At 36.4% G+C, this 20,687-nt stretch overlaps 1 protein-coding gene across 1 annotated transcript in view; it reads left to right on the forward strand.

Moving 5' to 3' along the window:
- Window positions 1–20,687, forward strand: part of Ino80 (INO80 complex ATPase subunit) — a 122,475-nt gene that overhangs the window by 57,138 nt on the left and 44,650 nt on the right. Inside the window, exons 15-24 of the mRNA XM_010624714.2 lie at window positions 145–204; window positions 839–981; window positions 2,508–2,592; window positions 3,803–3,920; window positions 5,571–5,656; window positions 7,645–7,812; window positions 8,004–8,137; window positions 9,268–9,332; window positions 9,996–10,089; window positions 11,361–11,532. Of these exons, the coding sequence (XP_010623016.1) occupies window positions 145–204; window positions 839–981; window positions 2,508–2,592; window positions 3,803–3,920; window positions 5,571–5,656; window positions 7,645–7,812; window positions 8,004–8,137; window positions 9,268–9,332; window positions 9,996–10,089; window positions 11,361–11,532 (1,125 nt within the window). The remainder of the gene's footprint in view (window positions 1–144; window positions 205–838; window positions 982–2,507; window positions 2,593–3,802; window positions 3,921–5,570; window positions 5,657–7,644; window positions 7,813–8,003; window positions 8,138–9,267; window positions 9,333–9,995; window positions 10,090–11,360; window positions 11,533–20,687) is intronic.

A 20,687-nucleotide genomic window follows, 5' to 3' on the forward strand; every position in this document is an offset into this window, starting at 1 on the left:
GTACGCTCAAACCTAGTTCATCATTACCAAAATAGAAACTCCTATGTTCATTCTATTAGCTTCTTTTTAAATCACTCTGAATAGCATATTTGTCATGCTATTTTTAAGATTATCAATAAAATATGTATATATTCCTTTTTCCAGGTGCTACCATATTGGGGAAATCCTCATGATAGAAAAGTCATCAGGAGGTTCTGGAGTCAGGTAACTTTCAGCTTTAAGAGAGTGTGTGTGTGTGTGTGTGTGTGTATGCACTTACAAGCACCTATACATGCAGTCTTTTTTTTTTTTTGGTACTGGGGATCAAACTCAGGACATTGCGCTTGAGAGACATGCTCAGTGCCACTCAGCTAAATCCCTGGCCCATACGTGCAGTCTTATCCTCTAATCAATCTAGATAATTTTTCATGCATGAAATTGTATGTTATGTATGATATATTTCCACACAGTGGGTACAGGTAATTTGATATGTTGTGTTTCCTGTTACAAGACAGGTGGACTTGAAGTCTAGGATTCAAAAAGACCATTGTTTTAATAAGCTAGAGATCATTTATCATAGTTTCTTACAGACATGACTGGTTTTGAAACATTATTTTTTTTTTTTTGAAACTGGGGATCAAGCTTGGGTCCTTGCACTTGCAAGGCAGGCAGCAGAATCACTGAGCTAAATCCCTGGCCCCTGAAACATTTATGATTTACTTCACAGCACATGTACCTGCCATGTGGGAGAAGCACAGCTTGAAGCCTGTCTCGAACTTCTAGGAAATACAGTCTATATGTCATTGTTTTATGGAGAATTGTTAGGTCTCTTTTCACCATTCCCCTCTTATTTTTACAGAAGACCCTCTATACTCAGGATGCCCCTTTCCATGTGGTTATCACCAGCTACCAGCTGGTGGTACAAGATGTGAAGTATTTCCAGCGGGTCAAGTGGCAGTACATGGTACTGGATGAGGCCCAGGCCCTCAAGAGTAGTTCCAGGTAAGATGAGCAGTAGAAACCAAACTCCATGGGTGTGTGTGTGTGTGTGTGTGTGTGTGTGTGTGTGTGTGTGTGTGTGTGTGTGTGTGTGTGTGTGTGTGTGTGTGTGTGTGTGTAGGCCTGTATCTATATCTATATCTATAATCAATTATATGTATATATTTTATATACACATGTATATATGTGTATAGATATTATGAGAGCATTTTCAGAACATGGCATGACATGGTCTGTGCTTCAGCTCTGTACCTGACTAGAAGGCAAAAATTCCATTACATTTTTCAATGAACACTCTATTGGTGCTTAAGATATGTAGATTTTCCCCCCAACTTTTATCTCCTCACTCAATAATTATGATACTTTGATTTTTTTTCTTTAAGGAAAATTTCTATATAGAGAGGGCTCTGCCTTTGGCCTTTGAGAGATTATGTGAGACAGGAGTTCTGAGTAAGAAGTAGAATGTTAAACTTTGAAGATTGGAGGTTCTTTCTGTTTTTGTTTTTTTTTTTTTGTAGATTGTCTCAGTCCTTGTATGGTTATCAGACCTCTAGAAACTTTTTACTGTAATACATTTAAGGTATTTCAGTACTTTTAAAGTCCCGAACTGGATGGAAGAGTGCTTGGCTATAGTGTTGCTCAGTGCTGCTAACCCTTGGCTTTGATTTGTTTCTAATTCTTGGTGAGTCCATTGGACTTATTTTAGAGGTCCATCTTAATCTGCAGATGGTCTCTTCCAGCTCTAGAAGGGATTACTTTATATGACACTCTTTGGAAGGGGGCTGTGTCTGTGGCCAGGAGCCGTGAAAGCTCACTTTACAACTGCTTACATCCTTCCTCTTCTTCCATTTCTTGCTCCAAACTTGTACCAGAAAGGCATAGATAGATAATTATATTACTTTCTATTACAGATAAATGCCCTTTAATTAAATGACTTATATTTAAAAAATAGAAAACTGGGGGCTGAGGATTTAACTCAGTGGTGCCCCTGCCTGCCTCACAAGTGCAAGGTCCCAAGTTCTAACCCTGGAACCAAAAAAAAGAAAACTGACCAAGGACAATAGAAAACTCTAAAGCCAGAAAGAGATTATTCTCTGTTAAAGAGCTGTTTTTCACCTTCTTTGCTTTTCTAAAAATTGTTATATATTTGTGATACATAATAGTTGCCTTCATTTCTGTTAATTAATACACATAGAAATCATATGTTGATTATTTTCTAAACCCTGCTACCATGTTTTCTATATAAACCAGTCAATTATGCTCATTTTATGTCTTCGCCTTTTGAATAATTTTTTTTCTTTTCTTTTTTGTTATTGGGGATTAAACTCAGGACCTTGTGTTTGTGAGGCAAGCATGGCGCCACTGAGCTAAATCCCGGGCCCTGGATAATATTTTTCAATTATGTACATGATGGAATATGATTCTGAGTGTTATATTGAAAGCATTTTTAGAAATACAGCATCTCAGTAAGATAATTAAAGAAATACTTACTGCTAACTTGGGAATTTCTAACTCATTTTATTGGGCAGTGTTCGTTGGAAGATCCTCTTACAGTTCCAGTGTCGGAATCGACTTTTGTTAACTGGGACTCCTATTCAAAACACCATGGCTGAGGTAGGTTCTAGTTAAGGTCCCAGGTTTATGTCTTCATAAGACAGAGTTCAAGACATCATAGACTTCTTCACTATGCTTCCCTGGAGTGCTACTGCTCTGAATAAATTATATTCTCCACATAAAAGAAAAAATTCAACCATGGCTTTCCATAAGTAGTCTTTTTAGCCATCATTATTTTCTCTTATTTATTTTGTTTCTTTATATTTATGTAATAAAATAGTGGCCACATTAGGAAATGTCATGTATTTAATGCAGAAATGCTTTTATGCTTGAAAGGTAATACAGTGGTACCTTGATTCACACGCTTAATTCTTTCCGCAATTGCGGTTATAATGAATTCTGCAACTAGAATCGTGGAAAAAATTAAGTGGGTGAACTGAAATACCACTCTAGTCTTCTAAGAAGAACTAAATTCTCCCTTTAGGAAAGATAATTGATGGTCTAGAATAGGAGTCAAAACTTTCTGTAGAGAACTAAATAGTAAATATTTTAAACTTTTCAGGCCATATAGTCTCAATTGTAACTACTCAGCTTTATCTGTGTAGTATAAAGCAGTCATAGACTGTATAGAAGTGAACAGGCTTGACCATATTTCAGTAAAAGTTCATTTACAAAGATAATAGCAGACCAGACTTGACCACATATATTGTGATTTTATGACCCCTGATCTAAGGTTTTTAGTACCCAGTTATGTGGCCTCAGATTATGTCCCATTACAGAATAGACTTTTATATACAGTAATATCTTGGTTCACAGATGCTTCTGTTTGCAAAAATTCAGTTCTCAAATAAAAATGTTTGACATCGTTTTGCTTCGGTTCACAAACTCAACATTGCATGACAAACACAACCCTGGCCACCTTACCCACATAAACCTAAATGCAGCTATCTTTCCCCAAGTTGTAAAACAAATTAAATTCATGAACCAAGGTGTGTGTATATAATGTTTAAAACTATCTCCCTGAAAAATCTGAGCAGCACTTATTTTTTTAAACTTTTAGTTTGAGATGAATTGAGAAAATAATCATATTTTGCTACAACACCTAATGAGCATTGTGCTTGTGCTTAGTCTTTCAATACATGTTTAGAAAAGATACCCCCCACTGCACACACTCAAACTACCTGACTTTCACTCTCTGCAGACTCTAATAAATCCTCACACACTGCCATAGCATTGCCATTTGATTTCATTTTTTTCCCTTTGTTTCTAGCTCTGGGCTCTATTACATTTTATTATGCCAACATTATTTGATTCACATGAAGAATTTAATGAATGGTTTTCCAAGGACATTGAGAGCCATGCTGAAAACAAATCTGCCATTGATGAGAGTGAGTACTGTTAGGAGCTTACTTTTCTTCCAATCTATAAATGTGGGTAACTACACAAGTATGTATTTTTTTCTGTGTGAAGGATTTTTTTCTAGTATATAGGGTTCAACTGGGGGTGCGTTCTCTTACAAATTGTGTTTTTTTTTTTGTTTTTTTTTTTTTGTACTGGGGTTCAAACTCAGGTCTTTGCACTTGTGAGGCAGGTGGCGGAACCACTGAGCTAAATCCCAGGCACAAATTGTGTATTTTTGATATATTTGAAAGACTTAAAAACAAGCTAAGGCATTGGCTACACTATCTTGACTATTTAATTAAAGCATTGTAAGCTTAATTCATAAAGTACTGCATTTTGCCTTATAGCATTCTCAGTTTTCACATAAGTCCTGAAAATTTTATATTAGTTATATTTTTGTGAAATGGGTTGTGCTTTTTTTGTAATAAAAACTAAGAATGTTAGAAGAGTCATTTAAGGGGCTGTGTATTTAGCTCAGTGCTGCTGCCATCTGCCTCACAAGTGCAAGGTCCCAAGTTCGATAGCTGGTATCAAAAAAAAAAAAAAGAAAGAAAGAAAGAAAGAAAGAAAGAAAGAAAAAAAGAAAGAAAGAAAGAAAGAAAGAAAGAAAGAAAAAACCATGGCAAGAGCTATTTATATTAATTTTCATATGGTGAACTTCTTTGTTTGTTTGATTTTTTTGTTTTTTGTTTTTTTAAAGACAGGGTCTCACTGTTAGTTCAAGCTGGCCTTGAACTTACTTTCTAGCTCCGGCTGGCCTCAAATTTACAGCAATCCTCCTGCCTCAGCCTCCTAAGTGCTGTGATTATAAGCATGTACTACCATGCCCAGCATACAGTGAACATTTAAAGTCTGCTTGTTAATACTTTTGATGTTGCTGAATGTGTCTAATTTTAAAAATGTTCTGAGATGTTCATTACATAAACACAAGATATCTACCAACTAAAAGAAAAGTCCTTTAAGTGATTTTACACAAGTTGTTAGTTTACTGATATTCTTTGAAAGATAAGTTTTGAGGAAAACCTCAAGTTTCAGATGGTTTTCATTAGATCTTTGTAAGAACGCTGTTACTGACAAAATGATCCTGAAACACTCAAAAGGTGCATTCTTGCCTGGCGTGGTGGCGTACGCCTGTAATCCCAGCACTTGGGAGGCTGAGGCAGGAGGATCGCTGTGAGTTTGAGACCAGCCTGGGCTACATAGTGAGTTCCAGGTGAATCTCAACTACACAGTGAGACCCTGTCTCAACGCCCCCCAAAAGTGAATTCTAATGAAAATAGAACCTAGTGCATTTGTCTAGTTGACTACATAGCAAGATGCTATCAAAAATTAAAATTCCTTAGTTTTTTCCTTGGGAAAAAGTCCCAGTCTGCTTTCAGAGAATCGAGTGAAAAGGTATTTAGAGAGTTTAGGAGGATGGGTGTGGTGGCACATGCCTTTAATCCCAGCACTGGCAAGACTGAGGCAGGAAGATAGCCATGAGTTTGAGGCCAGCATGGACTACATAGTTTGTTCAAGACCTGCCTGAGTGTAAGACACTGTCTCAAAAAATAAAATTCAGGAGAAATGAACATGATATTTGATATGTGTATTAAGTCAGTATAATGTATTGTTTGGTTGGCCTCCTGTTATTTCAGATCAACTCTCTCGTTTACACATGATCTTGAAGCCATTTATGCTGAGGAGAATCAAGAAAGATGTAGAAAATGAATTGTCTGACAAGGTAAGAAAAGATGACCTCGAAAGCACCAATTTAGGATTAAGATAGGGTATTCCTTGATATATTTAGTTGAAGTGTGATTAGTTTGACAGATAACATTTAATTGTGAGTGAATTAAAGAGGACTTAAAATGAGTTAAATAATGAAGAAGCATTTTCCCCTTCCTTTTATTTAATATATTTTACTAATGGAAAAACTAAAACATTACAATAGTAGAAAGAATAGTAAAATGAATCCCCTTGTCCATTGTACACCTTCAACTGTGATAAGCTCATGGCCATTCCTAACTCTCTGGGTTATTCTGCCACAGATCCCAGATTCTTTGATTTCATTTATAATTATTTTTTTTTCTTTCCCAGTACTGTACTGGGGATTCACCCAAGAGAGAAGCAGGATACAGTGAGGACTCTGGCACAGATAACTCTTTAACATGAAGATAGGAGCAGAAATCTGCTGCTGAACTACATAGGAAGACCATGTCTCCAAAAACCAAAAAGAAAAAAAGTTTAATATGCTTTGGGTTATAATTTTTTTTTCCTAATACGAAGTCAGTGATTTTGGTTCATAAGTAACCTTTTTTGAATCCTCTCCAGGTTTTGTAATATACTATTAATTCCCGTGAATTTTTCCTGTATTCTTCCTTCTTTTTCCTGGCTTTGCATTCTTAGGGAATTTCCCCATCTTCCCTAGATTCTACCTATTACAATTGCCCTGTCTACCTAAGAAGCATCTTTCTGGATCCCTGGTAATATCAGTTGTTTTCCCCCTATTCCTGCCAGAAGGTTGGGTCATATTCACATTAGGGACTCTTTGGGAGATTGTTGTGGGGATGTAAACCTTCAAAGAGAAAATTGTGCCTTAATTTTATTCCTTTTTCTTAAAAAATCTTGATAGTTGTCTTGCACATTGTAGGTTTTTCAGCAGTTGAATTACTTTATAAGATTTCTGTGAGAAATATAGTAGAATCAGGACAGACTACAGGCAGGAAGACCCAGAAATAGCAGTCTAAACTACATCTGATGAAGGCCTGCCATAGGGTATTGGGAATGCTTAGCAATAAATTTCCAGGTTTAATTGAAGGATTTAGGCAATGGTAGAACATCAAGTATGAAAGAAATCGGTTCACTGGAATTTGCTTTTGGGCAGGTAATGAATTATAATGCTATTAACAAGTTTAGTAAATTGTTTGGGGCATGGAGATAGGGTTTTTGGAGGGGGTGTGGTATGAAGGATTGAACGCAAGGCATTCACACCAAACCACATTCCCCATCTCCAGCCCTTTATTTTTCTGCATCTATTGAGCTGATCATGGGCTAGGGATTTAGCTCAGTGGTACAGCTGCCTGCCTCCAAGTGCAAGGTCCCAAGTTCGATCCCCAGTACCAAAAAAAAAAAAAAAAACCCAAAAAGAATACATAATAGAAGAGATGATCATACGGTTTTTGTCCTTGGTTCTATTAATATAGTGTGTTATATTTATTGATTTGCATCTGTTGAACCATCCCTGCATCCCTGGGGTGAATTTTTATTTTCCACCTTGAGATAGGACCTCACTAAATATTAAACAGCCTAGACTTTGCTTAAATTCCCTATCCTGCCTCAGCCTCCCAGATGCTGACCACCGTGCTTGCCTTGTAAAATATAATTGCTTTTTCCTAATATGATACATATACAATTACAGACTATCTGTGTGATACTTTCATAGTAGAAAAGATGGAGCAGGGAATGTTTTAGAATATTTGGGAGTGTATTTTTGTAAGTTACTATGAAAAGTGATAATTGGTGCTATAGGCAATGGAAGAGATTGCTCAGAAGAAAGAAAGTCAAGGAAAAATATTGTTTCTGGCCAAGTGCAGGTTTATAGAGATAATGAGCTCAAGGAAGTATTGTTTTCTTAATCATAATCTGGTTTGTATGTGTTTTCAACTTTAGACTGATAATGTTTTCTTACAAATGATTTTTCCAAATATCAGTATTCTTGCTGCTTTTTAGATTGAGATTCTAATGTACTGCCAGCTGACCAGCCGACAAAAGCTATTATATCAGGCACTGAAGAACAAAATTTCTATTGAGGATCTATTGCAGTCTTCTATGGGCTCAACTCAGCAAGCGCAGAACACCACCAGCAGCCTCATGAACCTAGTCATGCAGTTTAGGAAGGTAAGATCTTAGCCCACCTGCCCTGGTGTTGTCTTCATTATTTTACTTCAAGGAAAAGGTTTGATGCCAAATAAACAAAGACTGTTAAAAAAGGTGAAAAGAAACATTCACAAAGATAAACATTCAGGTTTGGGGATTCCCTCATTTCATAGAGTACACATGACAGTATTGTCCATTTCTGTTCCTCCTAGGTGTGTAATCACCCAGAGTTATTTGAACGACAAGAAACTTGGTCTCCATTTCATATATCGCTAAAGCCATATGAGATTTCAAAGTTTATCTACCGTCATGGACAGATCAGGGTCTTCAATCATTCACGAGACAGGTGAGAAAACATTAATATCTCTTTACTCTGAGATGTGTTTTTTGTTGTTTTGTTTTGCTTTTGCTTTTTGTTTTGTAATTTGTGGTCCTATGCCTTAATGGGTAAATTTAATGAAGAATGTGTGATTTTCCCACAATGAGATACTTAAGAAATGATTGGACAAATATTTGTGAAATGAATTTGAGCACCAGATGATCTTAAAAGCTCTTGTCATTTCTAGTTGGCTTTCTGACTCAGGAAAGAGTACCTGTATGTAAGTACGTACTTTGCATCTCACATGAACAGAAAATGCACTAGAATAACTCCATATACTGAAATTGGTTGTGGTGACACACATATTGGTGAACTGGTTGGATTTAGAGTTAATCAAATTTGCTTTCTTTTTGGAGTCAGCAATAACAGATTTAGTAAAGGTGTAGTCATTGTTGTTAAGCTAATATGCTAGGGACTACTTCATTCAGAAAATTGATGGTGGTTCATTTTACCCTTCAAAGTTAGGATGGTCTTGGCTTCTGGGCTTTTTAATATGCTTCCCAAGGGGTTTTCTGTGTACCTAAATTTGAGAACCATGAATTTGAAAAGCTCCTTTTGTAGGGAAATTATATATAAACTGTTACAGAAGTAATCATCAACATGACCTAATGAAATTGAAATTGAAACATTTAATGGGTTTGACTTTGGGATCTTTGTGATAGCTCCAGGTTAATACTTAACTAGATGATCAGAGGGAAGAGGCAGAGCTGAAGTGCTCTTCGTTTAATATAGTATCTGATAACTTACAGTGCTACAGTTGTGATAATTTGAAGTAAGACATTTGAACTTCTATTATGTTCATAAACTTTATTTATGTATTTATTTATTTATTGGTACTGGGGATCGAATTTGGATCCTTGCGCTTGCAAAGCAGGCGCCGGAACCACTGAGCTGAATCCCTAGCCCTTCATAAATTTTAAGTGCTTTGTACTTTCTGACTTTTATGCCATGATTTACCAGGTGATATGACAAGAAATTTCTTAAAATGTAGAAACAATTTCATAACTATGATTTTCCATAGTTTGGAACCTCTAGTTTAGTTAACTTCCCAATATTTATATTTGAGTTTGGATTTATTTTATTTATTTAATTCACAGGTGGTTAAGGGTTCTTTCTCCATTTGCACCAGACTATATCCAGCAGTCTCTCTTTCATAGAAAAGGTATGTGTTGGATCTTTGGGACGGAAAGTATGTTAAAGATTTACCAAGATACCCTTTGTTTTTCTGAGTGACTGATTTGGAACTGCTTTTAGCTTTGTCTGTGAGTCAGGCTCTTATTTATAATGTCTTAATGATATTTAAGTAAATTGGTCATCTTCATCTGGAGGCTCTGTGACTTTTGGCTGTAACAGGAAGCAGTAGAAAATAGTTGTAATTGACCTATCTTTATTTTCTACTTGCCTCTTAAGAATTTCTTATCTTTGAAACTTGACAAAGTTAATGCTGGACTCTTATTAATGAGATTTCCTTCCTTCCTCCTTACTGTAGGAAAAGAAACTGCTCATCTTTCAGTATTGTCCAAAATATTAAAGCCAAGGCTTAGAATCTTTTCTCTCTGACCTGTACTTTTCTTTTTCCTGGAATGATAAAAAGAAAAGACAATTAGCCAAAACCCCAAAGGTAACCATGTCCAGTCTGGTCCATATATGCGCTATTTCATAGGCCTGCTTCTATTCCTTGTGATTATAGTAAAGCTATATCTAGATCAGACTCTTTAGAGTATCTTTGGATGCTAAAGTGAAAATTCAGCAGTTCAGTAGGCTTTAGTGTTGATATTATCTCTCAATTGTCTATTCAGTAGAATGTTATTCTTTGATATTCCAGGTATTAATGAAGAAAGCTGTTTTTCTTTTCTTCGCTTTATTGATGTATCTCCAGCAGAAATGGCAAACCTTATGCTTCAGGGACTTTTGGCCAGGTGAGGTGCTTGCTTATCTCTATTTGCTTATTGCTCATGTGAATAAACAAGGACAAATGATGAATACTATACAATTAGACATTTAATATCACATGATTGGAGCTTCTTGTTCTTTTTCTCTTAATAACTTTTCAAATTAGAAAATTGTAATTTTCCTTTGATCATTTAATTACAATGACACTTCATTTTGTACCTTAAGTGAAGAGTATTAGCTGGATATGGTGGCACATGTGTGTAATTCCAACACTCTGGGAGGCTGAAGCAGGAGGATTACAAATTCAAACCCAGCCCTGTGTGACCTAATGTGCCCTTGTTTCAAAATTTTAAAAAGGGCTAGGTTATAGCTCAGGGCAGTGACCCTGGGTCCAATTCCCAGTTCCAGGGGAGGAAGAGATGAATATTGTGGATTTTCCCTTATGCTACCAAATCTTTTTTTTTTTCCTTCTCATTGAGTTTATTGGTGCATTTTAGGTATACAGTACAGTACATTCATTATTGGGATCTTGTACCTTTACAGGACAGGTCTTGGTTCTCATTTTTTCCCTTTGTCCCTGCCCTCCCTTCACCCATCAAATCTTGAATTCTCTGATTTCTGGTTAGTTTTTCATGTTCTTGCTTCTATAGGGCAAATGGTGGCTCATGATTCATTTAACTTGTAGTGACCACAGTGTAGTCTGCCTGTAGTATTCTGGGAATTTAGTTCTTTGTTTTTACTTTTTGGCATAATGGCTTTCACTGACCTTATGGCTTTGTATTTATGTAATAAGAACCTTACTCAGTCGGGGATTTAGCTCAGTGGTGCCATGCCTGCTTTACAAGCACAAGGTCCTGAGCTCAATCTCTGGTACCACCAAAAAAAAAAAAAAAAGAACCTCACTCAGAACTGCAGTCTACTTAATATGTTTTTTTTGGGTTTTTTTGGTACCGGGGATTGAACTTGGGTCCTTGTGCTTGCAAGGCAGGCCACTGAACTGCTGAGCTAAATCCCTGGCCCTCAGTCTACTTAATATGAATATGTTTTAGGGTGTGAGTTTTTATGATAGAAGTCAATATTCTTGACTATTGAGAGGAGCTTTAACAGAGGATTTTAATGTTCGTTGTGACAAACCAAGTCATGTCAAAGAATTTGTAGAACAAAAGTGTAAAACATGTAAGATGTACAGAAAAGGTGTGCAAGAAGAGACATCCTTTGGAGAGCTCCTCACTGCTGTGAACAACCCTCAGACCTCCATGGAGCACTGAATAAGCGTGTCTGCTGTGGTTTGTTTCAGATGGTTAGCTCTTTTCCTGTCTCTGAAAGCCTCCTACAGGCTCCATCAGCTGCGCTCCTGGGGAGAGCCAGAAGGGGAGAGCCAGCAGATATATCTGAGAAACAAGGATTTCCTCCTTGGAGTTAATTTTCCACTTTCCTTTCCCAACCTTTGCAGTTGCCCTTTGTTAAAGGTAAGCGATTATTTGAAAATAAATTTCCCACTTAATACCCCTTTCCCTTTTGTTGGAGTCAGTAACAGTAATAAATGTTGGCCTGACAGCCAAAAGTTCCTAGAGGAGTAGGTGCAGTGTATTGACAAATTAATGCGTGTTTCGTGTATATATTTTTATGTGTCATTTGTACATGTGTATATGTTGTGTAACAACCACCCAGATCAAGGTATAGAGCTGTTCCAGCACCTAGAAGTTTCCCTCATGCTTCTTCCCATTTAACACTTCTAGTTCAGATGAGACCAACAAGTAAAGGAGATCATGATTCTTCCTGTTATCATAGATTATTCTTGCCTGTGTTTGAACTTTTATAAATGTGATTATCTAGTGTATACTTGTGTCTGGGTCCTTTTAGTTGATATTACTCCATGTTACATAGAGCATTCTTTTTTATTGCTATGAATTGTTCTATTATCTGTATAAGTCGTGGTTTATTAATTTGTTGTATTGTTAGTGGATATTTAGGTTGTTTAGTTTGGGGATTGTTATTAATAAAACTTATTCACGTTCTTGGGCATGTTGTTTGATAATCTTAAACACTAATTTGTTTGGGGCTTATATCCAGGAGAGGAATTGCTGTACCTTCAAGTGCACATGTGCTTTGATTTAGTTGCTGCTGCCAAACACTTGGTTTTACAGATTTATACTACCAATAGTGTGTGAAATTTGCTGTTTTCCAGCATCCTTGCCTATACCTGATATTGTCGATCCTTTTGATTTTAGTCATTTCTTTGAATTTTAGTTGTTGTGTTTTGTTTTTTTTTAATTCCATGAAAAATAATAATGTTGACCACTTTTTCAGGGTAGTTTTTGGCCAGTGCAGATGAGGTGACAGAGAGAGTGGCTGGAAATGAAGTTACAGGTGTAGGGCCAGATCATGTGGGGCCTCCAGTATGGCTAAGGTTTTTTATGTTATTTTGAATGAAATGAACAATGCCTGGAAGGTATTGAGAAGTTATAATCAGTTTGAATGTTTTAGCCCTTGAAGTACATTTAAAGTTTAGAATTTTGATTTATAGATTCTTTTATAGTTAAGTGCTCTGAACTGCAGGACATTCTTTGGCTAGATGAAGTATTTGCCTCTGTACATTGAAAAGCCCAGATAATTTCCTTCTGTTTTCTCAGTTGGTTTCTCAAGCATTGTTCCATGTACTTTTTTGGACTTTTGAGTTAGAAGTTTGGAGTAACATAGTCTATGTTGGTAGCATGATTTCTGAAAGGTGAAATATTTCTGTGGAATTACTGGGATTACTGATATGTCTGATGAAGATCAGTTTAACCTTCAGTGGGCTGATTCCTCTCCTCAACTCCTAAATTTAGTAATTATGTTACTGAAGTAATAAAGTTTTGTGTGTTCTGTTTTGGTACAGAAAGAATTGTTCTCCCAAGCATTTGTCATGCTCTGTTAACATAGACTCTTGCATCTTATTTAGCAGTTAGAGATACACATTACTTACTTGTATTCTGTGTTTTCTGAAAATACAGTAAATTCTTTATGTCAGTTAAAATTTCACGAGAAATGCAAATGTGGGTAGGATATTTTATAGAAAGTTGGTAAAATCTGAAAGAATTTGTAATTGATTGAAAGTTAGGTTCATTTCTGTTTCTTCTTTGATTTTATTTTGTGCTGTGCGTAGATATGTGCTACTGTATGTAGTGTATTTTAGAATGTACATTGACTTACTGAGCCAGTGGGCCACATTGCTGAAAGCTTATCATATATGTGTAGAGGTGTTTTTCGGCTTTCACTTTCATCATTCTTATCTCCAATATATTTTATATTGAAATACCAACTAGAAAATATATTTGACCAGTTTATTGATCTGATAATTACTTTAAGACTCATTTCTAAGAAGTCTCTACTCTCAGCTATACAGAATATGAGTAATCCTTGGTGATTTCTAGTCTGAAAGGTTGAACTAGATTCTGAATAAAGAATCATTTGTTGGGGGCTTTGGATTTAGCTCAGTGGTTCTGCTGCCTGTCTTGCAAACTCCCCAGTACCCGCCCCAATTATTTGTTGAAGCTCAAGTGTAACAATTGGTGAAGATGTGATAAAACCCACTATCTGTACTGTGGCTTTTTTTGTTTGTTTGTTTTTAAAGAATTATTTTGGTGTTGATAGAATTAATTAATTAATTAATTAATTTATTTATTTATTGGTACCAGGGATTGAACTCAGGACCTTGTACTTGAGAGGCAGGTGGCAGAACCACTGAGCTAAATCCCAGGCCCTGTCCTGTGGCTTTTGAAATTCAGCCATTACTCACCCAGAACATTCATCACCACCTGTTATATGTGTATATATACCAAAAGGTACATATAAACATACACGTATACATACATACATACATATATATATATTACATACATATATTTTAAAACCAAACTGTTTATAAATCAGTGCTTACCCTCACATATCAGTATGCCTTGATTTTTTTCTATTTTATTTTTTAAAATGTTAGTTGGAACTTAACTAAAAATTGATTTTATGACCTTTTCAACTTAAGTTTGAGAAATATAGTATGTGATGATAATAGAATAACCAAGAACTAGAAAAAGAGTATCACCATGTAAAAGATTCTGTTTCATGTTTTTAAATAGTAAGTGAGGAAAGAAACCATCTTAGTCACTTTGAACTGCCATTACAAAATACCTGAACCAGGCATAGTGGTGCACACCTGTAATCCTAGCACGTTGGAGGCTGAGGCAGAAGGATTGCCCCAATCCGAGGCCAGCCTGAGCTGCATAATGAGTTCAAGGCCAGCCTGAATTACACTGCAAGATTGTCTAACAAAAACCAAAAACAGAATACCTTGTACTGGGTAGCTTAAACAATAGAGACATATTTTCTCACAGTTTTAAACGCTAGTAAGGGCTTTCTTCTTGCTTACTCCTCCCATGGGGGAGAGATGAGGTAAGCAAGCTGTCTGGTGCCTCTTTTGCAGGTACCAGTCCCATCATGAGTGTGGCCTCACAAATGCCCCATCTCCAAATACCATTGCACTGGGGGTTAGGGCATCAACGTAAGAATTGGGGCTTATAGAGGAGGATGTAGTTCATCACACTGACTTTGAGCCTTTAGGAAGTCTTATGTTGTGATGTTAAAGGGAAGGGTAGAAGCCTCTCATTATTACACTCACCTCAGTGCAGAGTTACTCTAATGTGTAGTTATTAATCAAGATCCCATTTCTGACTTAGTATGTATATTTCTACCTCTGGTTTTCAAAGATAGTTTAATTAAGTTTTAGCAAGTTTGGAAGAGTCAAATGATTCAAATTTGAACAAAATAGTTATGGGAGCACTGCTTTCCCAACTGAGTGTATCTTAATTAGGAAAGTTTCTTAGAGCACGTTGGTTTTTATCTCTTTTACATAAAAAGTATAAAAAGAAATTTTATATGACTAGTTGTGAGAAATTTTTTCATTGGAAGCTATGTTGTATTGTGAATTTAATTTTCATTTAATTTGGCACCCCAATTCTGATTTTATCATTTTAATTACTTATAAGCATAATGCAGACATGATACAGTTTCTCCTTGTTTTGCTTTCTTTTGTAATACTGGGAAGTGGAATAGTCTTGTTTTGTTTTTTTTGTACCGGGAATTGAACTCTGGTCCTTGCACTTACAATAGTCTTGTTTTTAATATGCACGGTGAACATAAGTTATGTTTTAAGGTTTAACAGAAGCACCTGTGAACTCAGGTTCCATGTTCCAGGTCACTGTTGAAGGTGAGATTTGCCTTATTCTCAGGCACACTGGCCTGCAAGAAGAGACAGGGAAATGCCAAAGGTGGAAGGGTTGTCATGAATTACTTGTTTTATAAAATCCAAGGTATGTTTTCATGAAATGTGTTTAAAGCTATCAAGTTATCTTTGAATTAATTTTCTTATAGTCAGCCTTTTTTTTTTCCTCCCCTCAGTACTGGGCATTGAACCTTTTGTCCTGAGCTATATTCCTAGCACCTCATTTTAAAACTTTTTATTTTGAGATGGTCTCACTGAGTTCCCCAGGCTAGGTTTGAACTTGCATTCCTCCTGCCTCAGCCTCTGAGGATGCTGGGACTGCAGGTATGCACCACTACACCCAGATTTCCATATTCAGTTTTGTCCTTGGACTGAAGGTAGAAAATCCTTATTTTGTACCTTTCTTCCTTCATTTGTTTTACAAAGCATAATAGATTTTGTTCTGGCACTCTGACTCCTAAATATAGATAGCTTCTTATCTTCATCAGATCCAAATGAAGTCTTCAGTACTTTTTCCTCTGGGGAGATAGATAACGTGTATTGACTTAGTTGTGTGCTATCATCTTGTTTGTGGTAAGCTATGGAACCATACTGAGGAATCTGTCTCAGTCCTCTTCCTTTTCTCTTGCTCCCCATAGGTGTGAATGAATCTGCAGTCTGAACTTTTCCCTGTCACCCCTGTAATGTGCCAGTGAAATCCTTGTTCTCACCCTGCAATTAATACTAACTTTGAACTCTGTGTTACAGACTTCATTACGCTACCATTGTCATATTACTAAATTCAGGATGATAGATAAGCATCAAGGACCTAAGAACTAGACTAGCCACAGATCACTTGGCAATTAAGGGTGTTTGGGACAGAGTTTATTTTAAATCTCTTGATGTGAATGCTTTTCTCCTTTGTGTTCTCTTGTTTGTGGAACAAAAACCAGCCTAACTCCCTGTGTTTCACCTAATTTTCTTTTTGTTCCACGCTGCTTTACTGTTCAGAGTTTCAGGTAGGAATAGTGTTTATAACATTCATAAATTCATTCTCACACTCCTTCCTCCACACTCTTGATTCTTTGGCCAGAGTTCTTCTGTACTGCTTTGCAGGGGGTAAAGAGTATTGAAGAATGGTATGGAGCAGTGAGTGGCAGAGGCTGAGGTAAGAGGATCACAAATTTGAGGCCATCCTTTTATAAAATAAAATTTAGGGTGGTAGAGGTCCTGATTTAATCCTCAGTACCATAAGAACCAAAGTACACTATTGAAGAGTATAAAGAGTTTAGAGCTCATAATGTTTTTTTTAAATCCTGAGCCAGATTTGGTGACACACACCTGTAATCCCAGCACTTTGAATGCTGAGGCAGGAGGATCGTCATGAGTTCGAGGCCAGCCTGGGCTACATAATGAGATCTAGGCCAGCCTGAACTATATTGCAAGACCCTGTCTCAAAAAACCAAAAAAGGGCTGGGAATTTAGCTCAGTGGTCTGCCGCCTGCCTCACAAGCGCGAGGACCTGAGTTCGATCCCTGGTACTCCCCCCGAAAAAAACACCAAAAAAACCCTCCAAAAAATAATTCATTAAAATAAAAATCTTAGAAGAATAAAGACAAAAGCCAAGAACTATAGAAATATGTAATTCAATAATGTCTTTTGGGGAAGAACATACTTTAAACTATGCCCAATATCACACTAAAAATGACGGTTGGGAGAAACATTTACCAATGTAAATTCTATTATCTCAGAGTCAATGAACTGTTGTTGTGGTGGTTTACTTAGGTATAGTATGTGTTAGAAGCTTCATTTTTAAAAAATTATAAATTGTGATGTTTATTTTTCTTTTCATTGAGTTTATTGGTACTTTTTAGATATACAGTACAGTTACATTCATCATTGTGTTTATTTTTCTATATTTGTTATATTTTGGTTCAAATAATAAAAAGATGATATAACTTACAGTAAGGAAAAATATGGCACAGTAGATGAAATAAGTTCTTAGAAAATACAGTTCATCAAAACTTATTTAAGAAAACAGAATATCTGGTCATATTTTTAAATGAATTAAATTTTTAATTAAAATCTTTCCACAAGGAAAGCAGATAGCTTCTTCAATGAAATCTACCAAACATTTGAGAAATAGTGCCAATTTTATCAGCCTTATATCCAGACTCACATTCTGTCATTTACCTTTTATCTCAGAAGAGAGATCATTTATACAACTCTAGAGAGCCTAATAGCTCAAAGAAACATGGGACATTTCATATTTTGTAATCTAAAACATACAAGGGTCTTAACATAAAGAGTTGTTTTCAAAAGAAAGGCAAGTGTTTAAGTTTTATTCTGTTAAGTGCTTTAAAATCTTTACTGGCTCTGGCTATTGATAAAGAATCCCTCAAACAGGAAGTTTTCAAAAACTCTTCCTCTCAATGTTAATTTTCAGCTACAGTATCTATATCTGTCATCATTTCCTGAGATCGTGAGAGCTGTCAACACCCCTAGTCGAAAGCTCTGGAAAGCTATTGTGTGTTTCTGTGTTTTATTTTCTCCCTTTTTGTTTGGATACTTAAAATATCTGTGAAAATAGAATCCATGTAGTGTAATGATTGATTTATAAACACTACACCCTTTCATTTAAATGAAGTCTTTTTGTTTTTTTAAACAAAACGTGGAGAGCAAAGCGTGGCCCCTCATTGAGTAAGTCTATAGGAGAGTGGAAAACATATGTGTTTTTTCCTATGCTACAGTGTGGCAAGAAGTGTGCAGTTGTGGAGGCCATCATCCTGGCATACTTATTTCACTCAAGACTTTTGCATGGTGCCAAGAGACTTCTTGGAAAATCCTCACTTCGCTCTGTGCACATTGAAGTTCTGGCAACTAGACACACACAGCTGCCAATGCTTACAGGATAATGAGATGTTCAAGAGCACGAGTTAGGGACAACTCAAAATATCAAAAGCTGTGACCGCATTCATTATAAACGAGTCACATCCCCCACAGGGTGGCATTCTATGTTTACTTTTTTCTAAAAAAATTTTTTTTGTGGCCAAAATAGACTAAAATAATGAACCTTCTTTTTTTATTCCTACATTCCATGCATCTTACACAATGGTATTTAATGTTCTTTGTCTGAACATTAAATTTTTCTGTGTCTAACGATTCATGTCATTGTGTCAAGGGGAAATTGGATAGTGTGGTACTGAGAACCTCTTGTACTAATGAAGACTTGAAGGAACTGATGCTGAGAGAAGATAATCTATAAAAGTATATATTTGAAAAATATTCCAAGAGTAGTAGGAGTCCTCTGAAGCAAAGTCTGTGTGTTGAACTAGCAAGGTATATTTTGGTTTGTGTGTTTTCTTTTAAATCTAGAATCAGAAAGCTATAAATTATCTTGAAAAAGTGATTTCCAATAAGAATACCAATTTAACGTAGCACATGTAAGACAGATGAATGTGTTCTAAATTGGGAGTGACCACCTGGAAATAGTAGACATACTTTTTCCAGAAAGGTAACCGGATATCTTTTTTGGGGGGTGGGAACTGGGGTTCAAACCCAGGACCTCATGCTTGCCAGGCAAGCACTGTGCACTGAGCTAAATCCCTAGATCTGGATAACATTTTGTTAAGAAGACTCCCTCTGATGACTATTCTGTTCCTTTTGGAGTAATAACTGTGTTGTAAAAGAGATGAACATTCTCTAATTATCTATATTTACATTCCTAGAATGCAATAAGAAACTGATTTCTGCCACTTGAGAGTACTCAAATGAGGATGATTGACAGAGATCCCTGATAGGGGCATACAGTTCCTGTTTTCTAGATGTTAGTAGATACTTCAGATGTCTTTAGGTCAGCTGCTGTTGCTACCTCAGCTGCTTGTCCAGGCATGGTCTGAGTGGCAGGGGCATCCTAGCTAGCATCCCAGACTGTTCTGTAGTTGGCTAAGATTAGCAGAAATTGGTTGACCTGTTGTTTCTTCTCTCAAACCCTAGAAGGGGCAAGAGGAGTTACTGCTATGTCAGAAATCTGCTTTTAGAAAACAATAATAAAAACCTGGCTGCTGTTTTTGTGTGGTTGGGTTTTTTTTGGATTTTTTGTTTGTTGGTTGTTGTGTTTTATTCCCTTTGTGCATTAACAGTAGGATTTGGGGGGTAATAGTTCTAGCTATTTATATTCATTATTGGAAAACAGAATGACACTTAGCCCAGTAATCTTCATAATGCTCCTCACAGAAGGTATTTGCATGATGATGGATGTACATATGTAGAAAAGTCGATGGACATCATTGAGATGCCAGCCATGATGAAAACACAGGTTGAAAACCTACCAGAAGGCTAAAGTTCTTCTTTGAGTGGTAACAGGGACCTCAGCCACTACCCCCCACAAAAAAAGCGAAACATGTCAAAAGTTATGTGGGCTCAGCAGTGTAATAGTGTTATAAAAACTTCTATAGTTTGTGAAGGGAGCCCTGCCCTCCTAAAAAATAGCTGAAGTCTTGAGTTTGTACACAACCATTATTTAGAATTTGTTGATTCCTTCATGGACCCTGGTAATGATGTATATGTCCTATTGGACAACTTGAGATGACTTCTCTCAAACTATGATCCTGAGGGACTAATTTACTTGAGATTTAAATCCTGTGTAAAATAGACCTATATGAGTAGGAAAACAGGTATGTACTGAACAAAGAAGCCTCTAAGAGATTTGTTACTGGAATTATAGCAATTGTAGTCCTGCAGCAGGCCATAGTTGCTATTCTGACTTCCTTTTGTATTACCGTCCCCCATATGGTTAGATCACCAATCTGTCTTACTGAAAAACCAGTAGAGCACATGAAGTGGTCAAGAATGCAGATCCAAAGATAAAAGGTCTAACATTGCACTAATTGATTTGCACTAATGAACTTCCGGATTTCCAGTAGATCACGCTGTGGACTTCTCTGTATGTTTGACTTTCCATACTTAAAGTCTTAATATAAATGGCTGCAAACCAAATTTTTAACATGAGCTGTAAAGACTGTTAAAATATATTTTTGATGCAGTAATGAAATTTTTATTTTTAAATGTTTGTCAGGGGTACTAAAGAGATGGTGTTCTGTTCCTATTTCTATTGATATTTCTGTATAAAGAAAACAGTTACCTTTGCTAGAATTACATTGCACTTTGTTAATTTAAAGATGCTGAACTGCCCTTTAAAGAAAATTTTTGAAGGAAATTGTGTTAGTCATCACTGTTTAAGATGTAAGTTCAAGCTGGGTGTGGTGGTGCATGCCTGTAATCCCAGCACTCAGGAGGCTGAGGCAGGAGGATCGCTGTGAGTTCGAGACCAGCCTGGGTTACATAGTGAGTTCCAGGTCAGTCTCAACTACATAGTGAGACCCTGTCTCA

Source organism: Fukomys damarensis, unplaced genomic scaffold (assembly GCF_012274545.1).
Source record: "Fukomys damarensis isolate Sample0158 unplaced genomic scaffold, DMR_v1.0_HiC HiC_scaffold_17, whole genome shotgun sequence".
Lineage (NCBI taxonomy): Eukaryota > Metazoa > Chordata > Mammalia > Rodentia > Bathyergidae > Fukomys > Fukomys damarensis.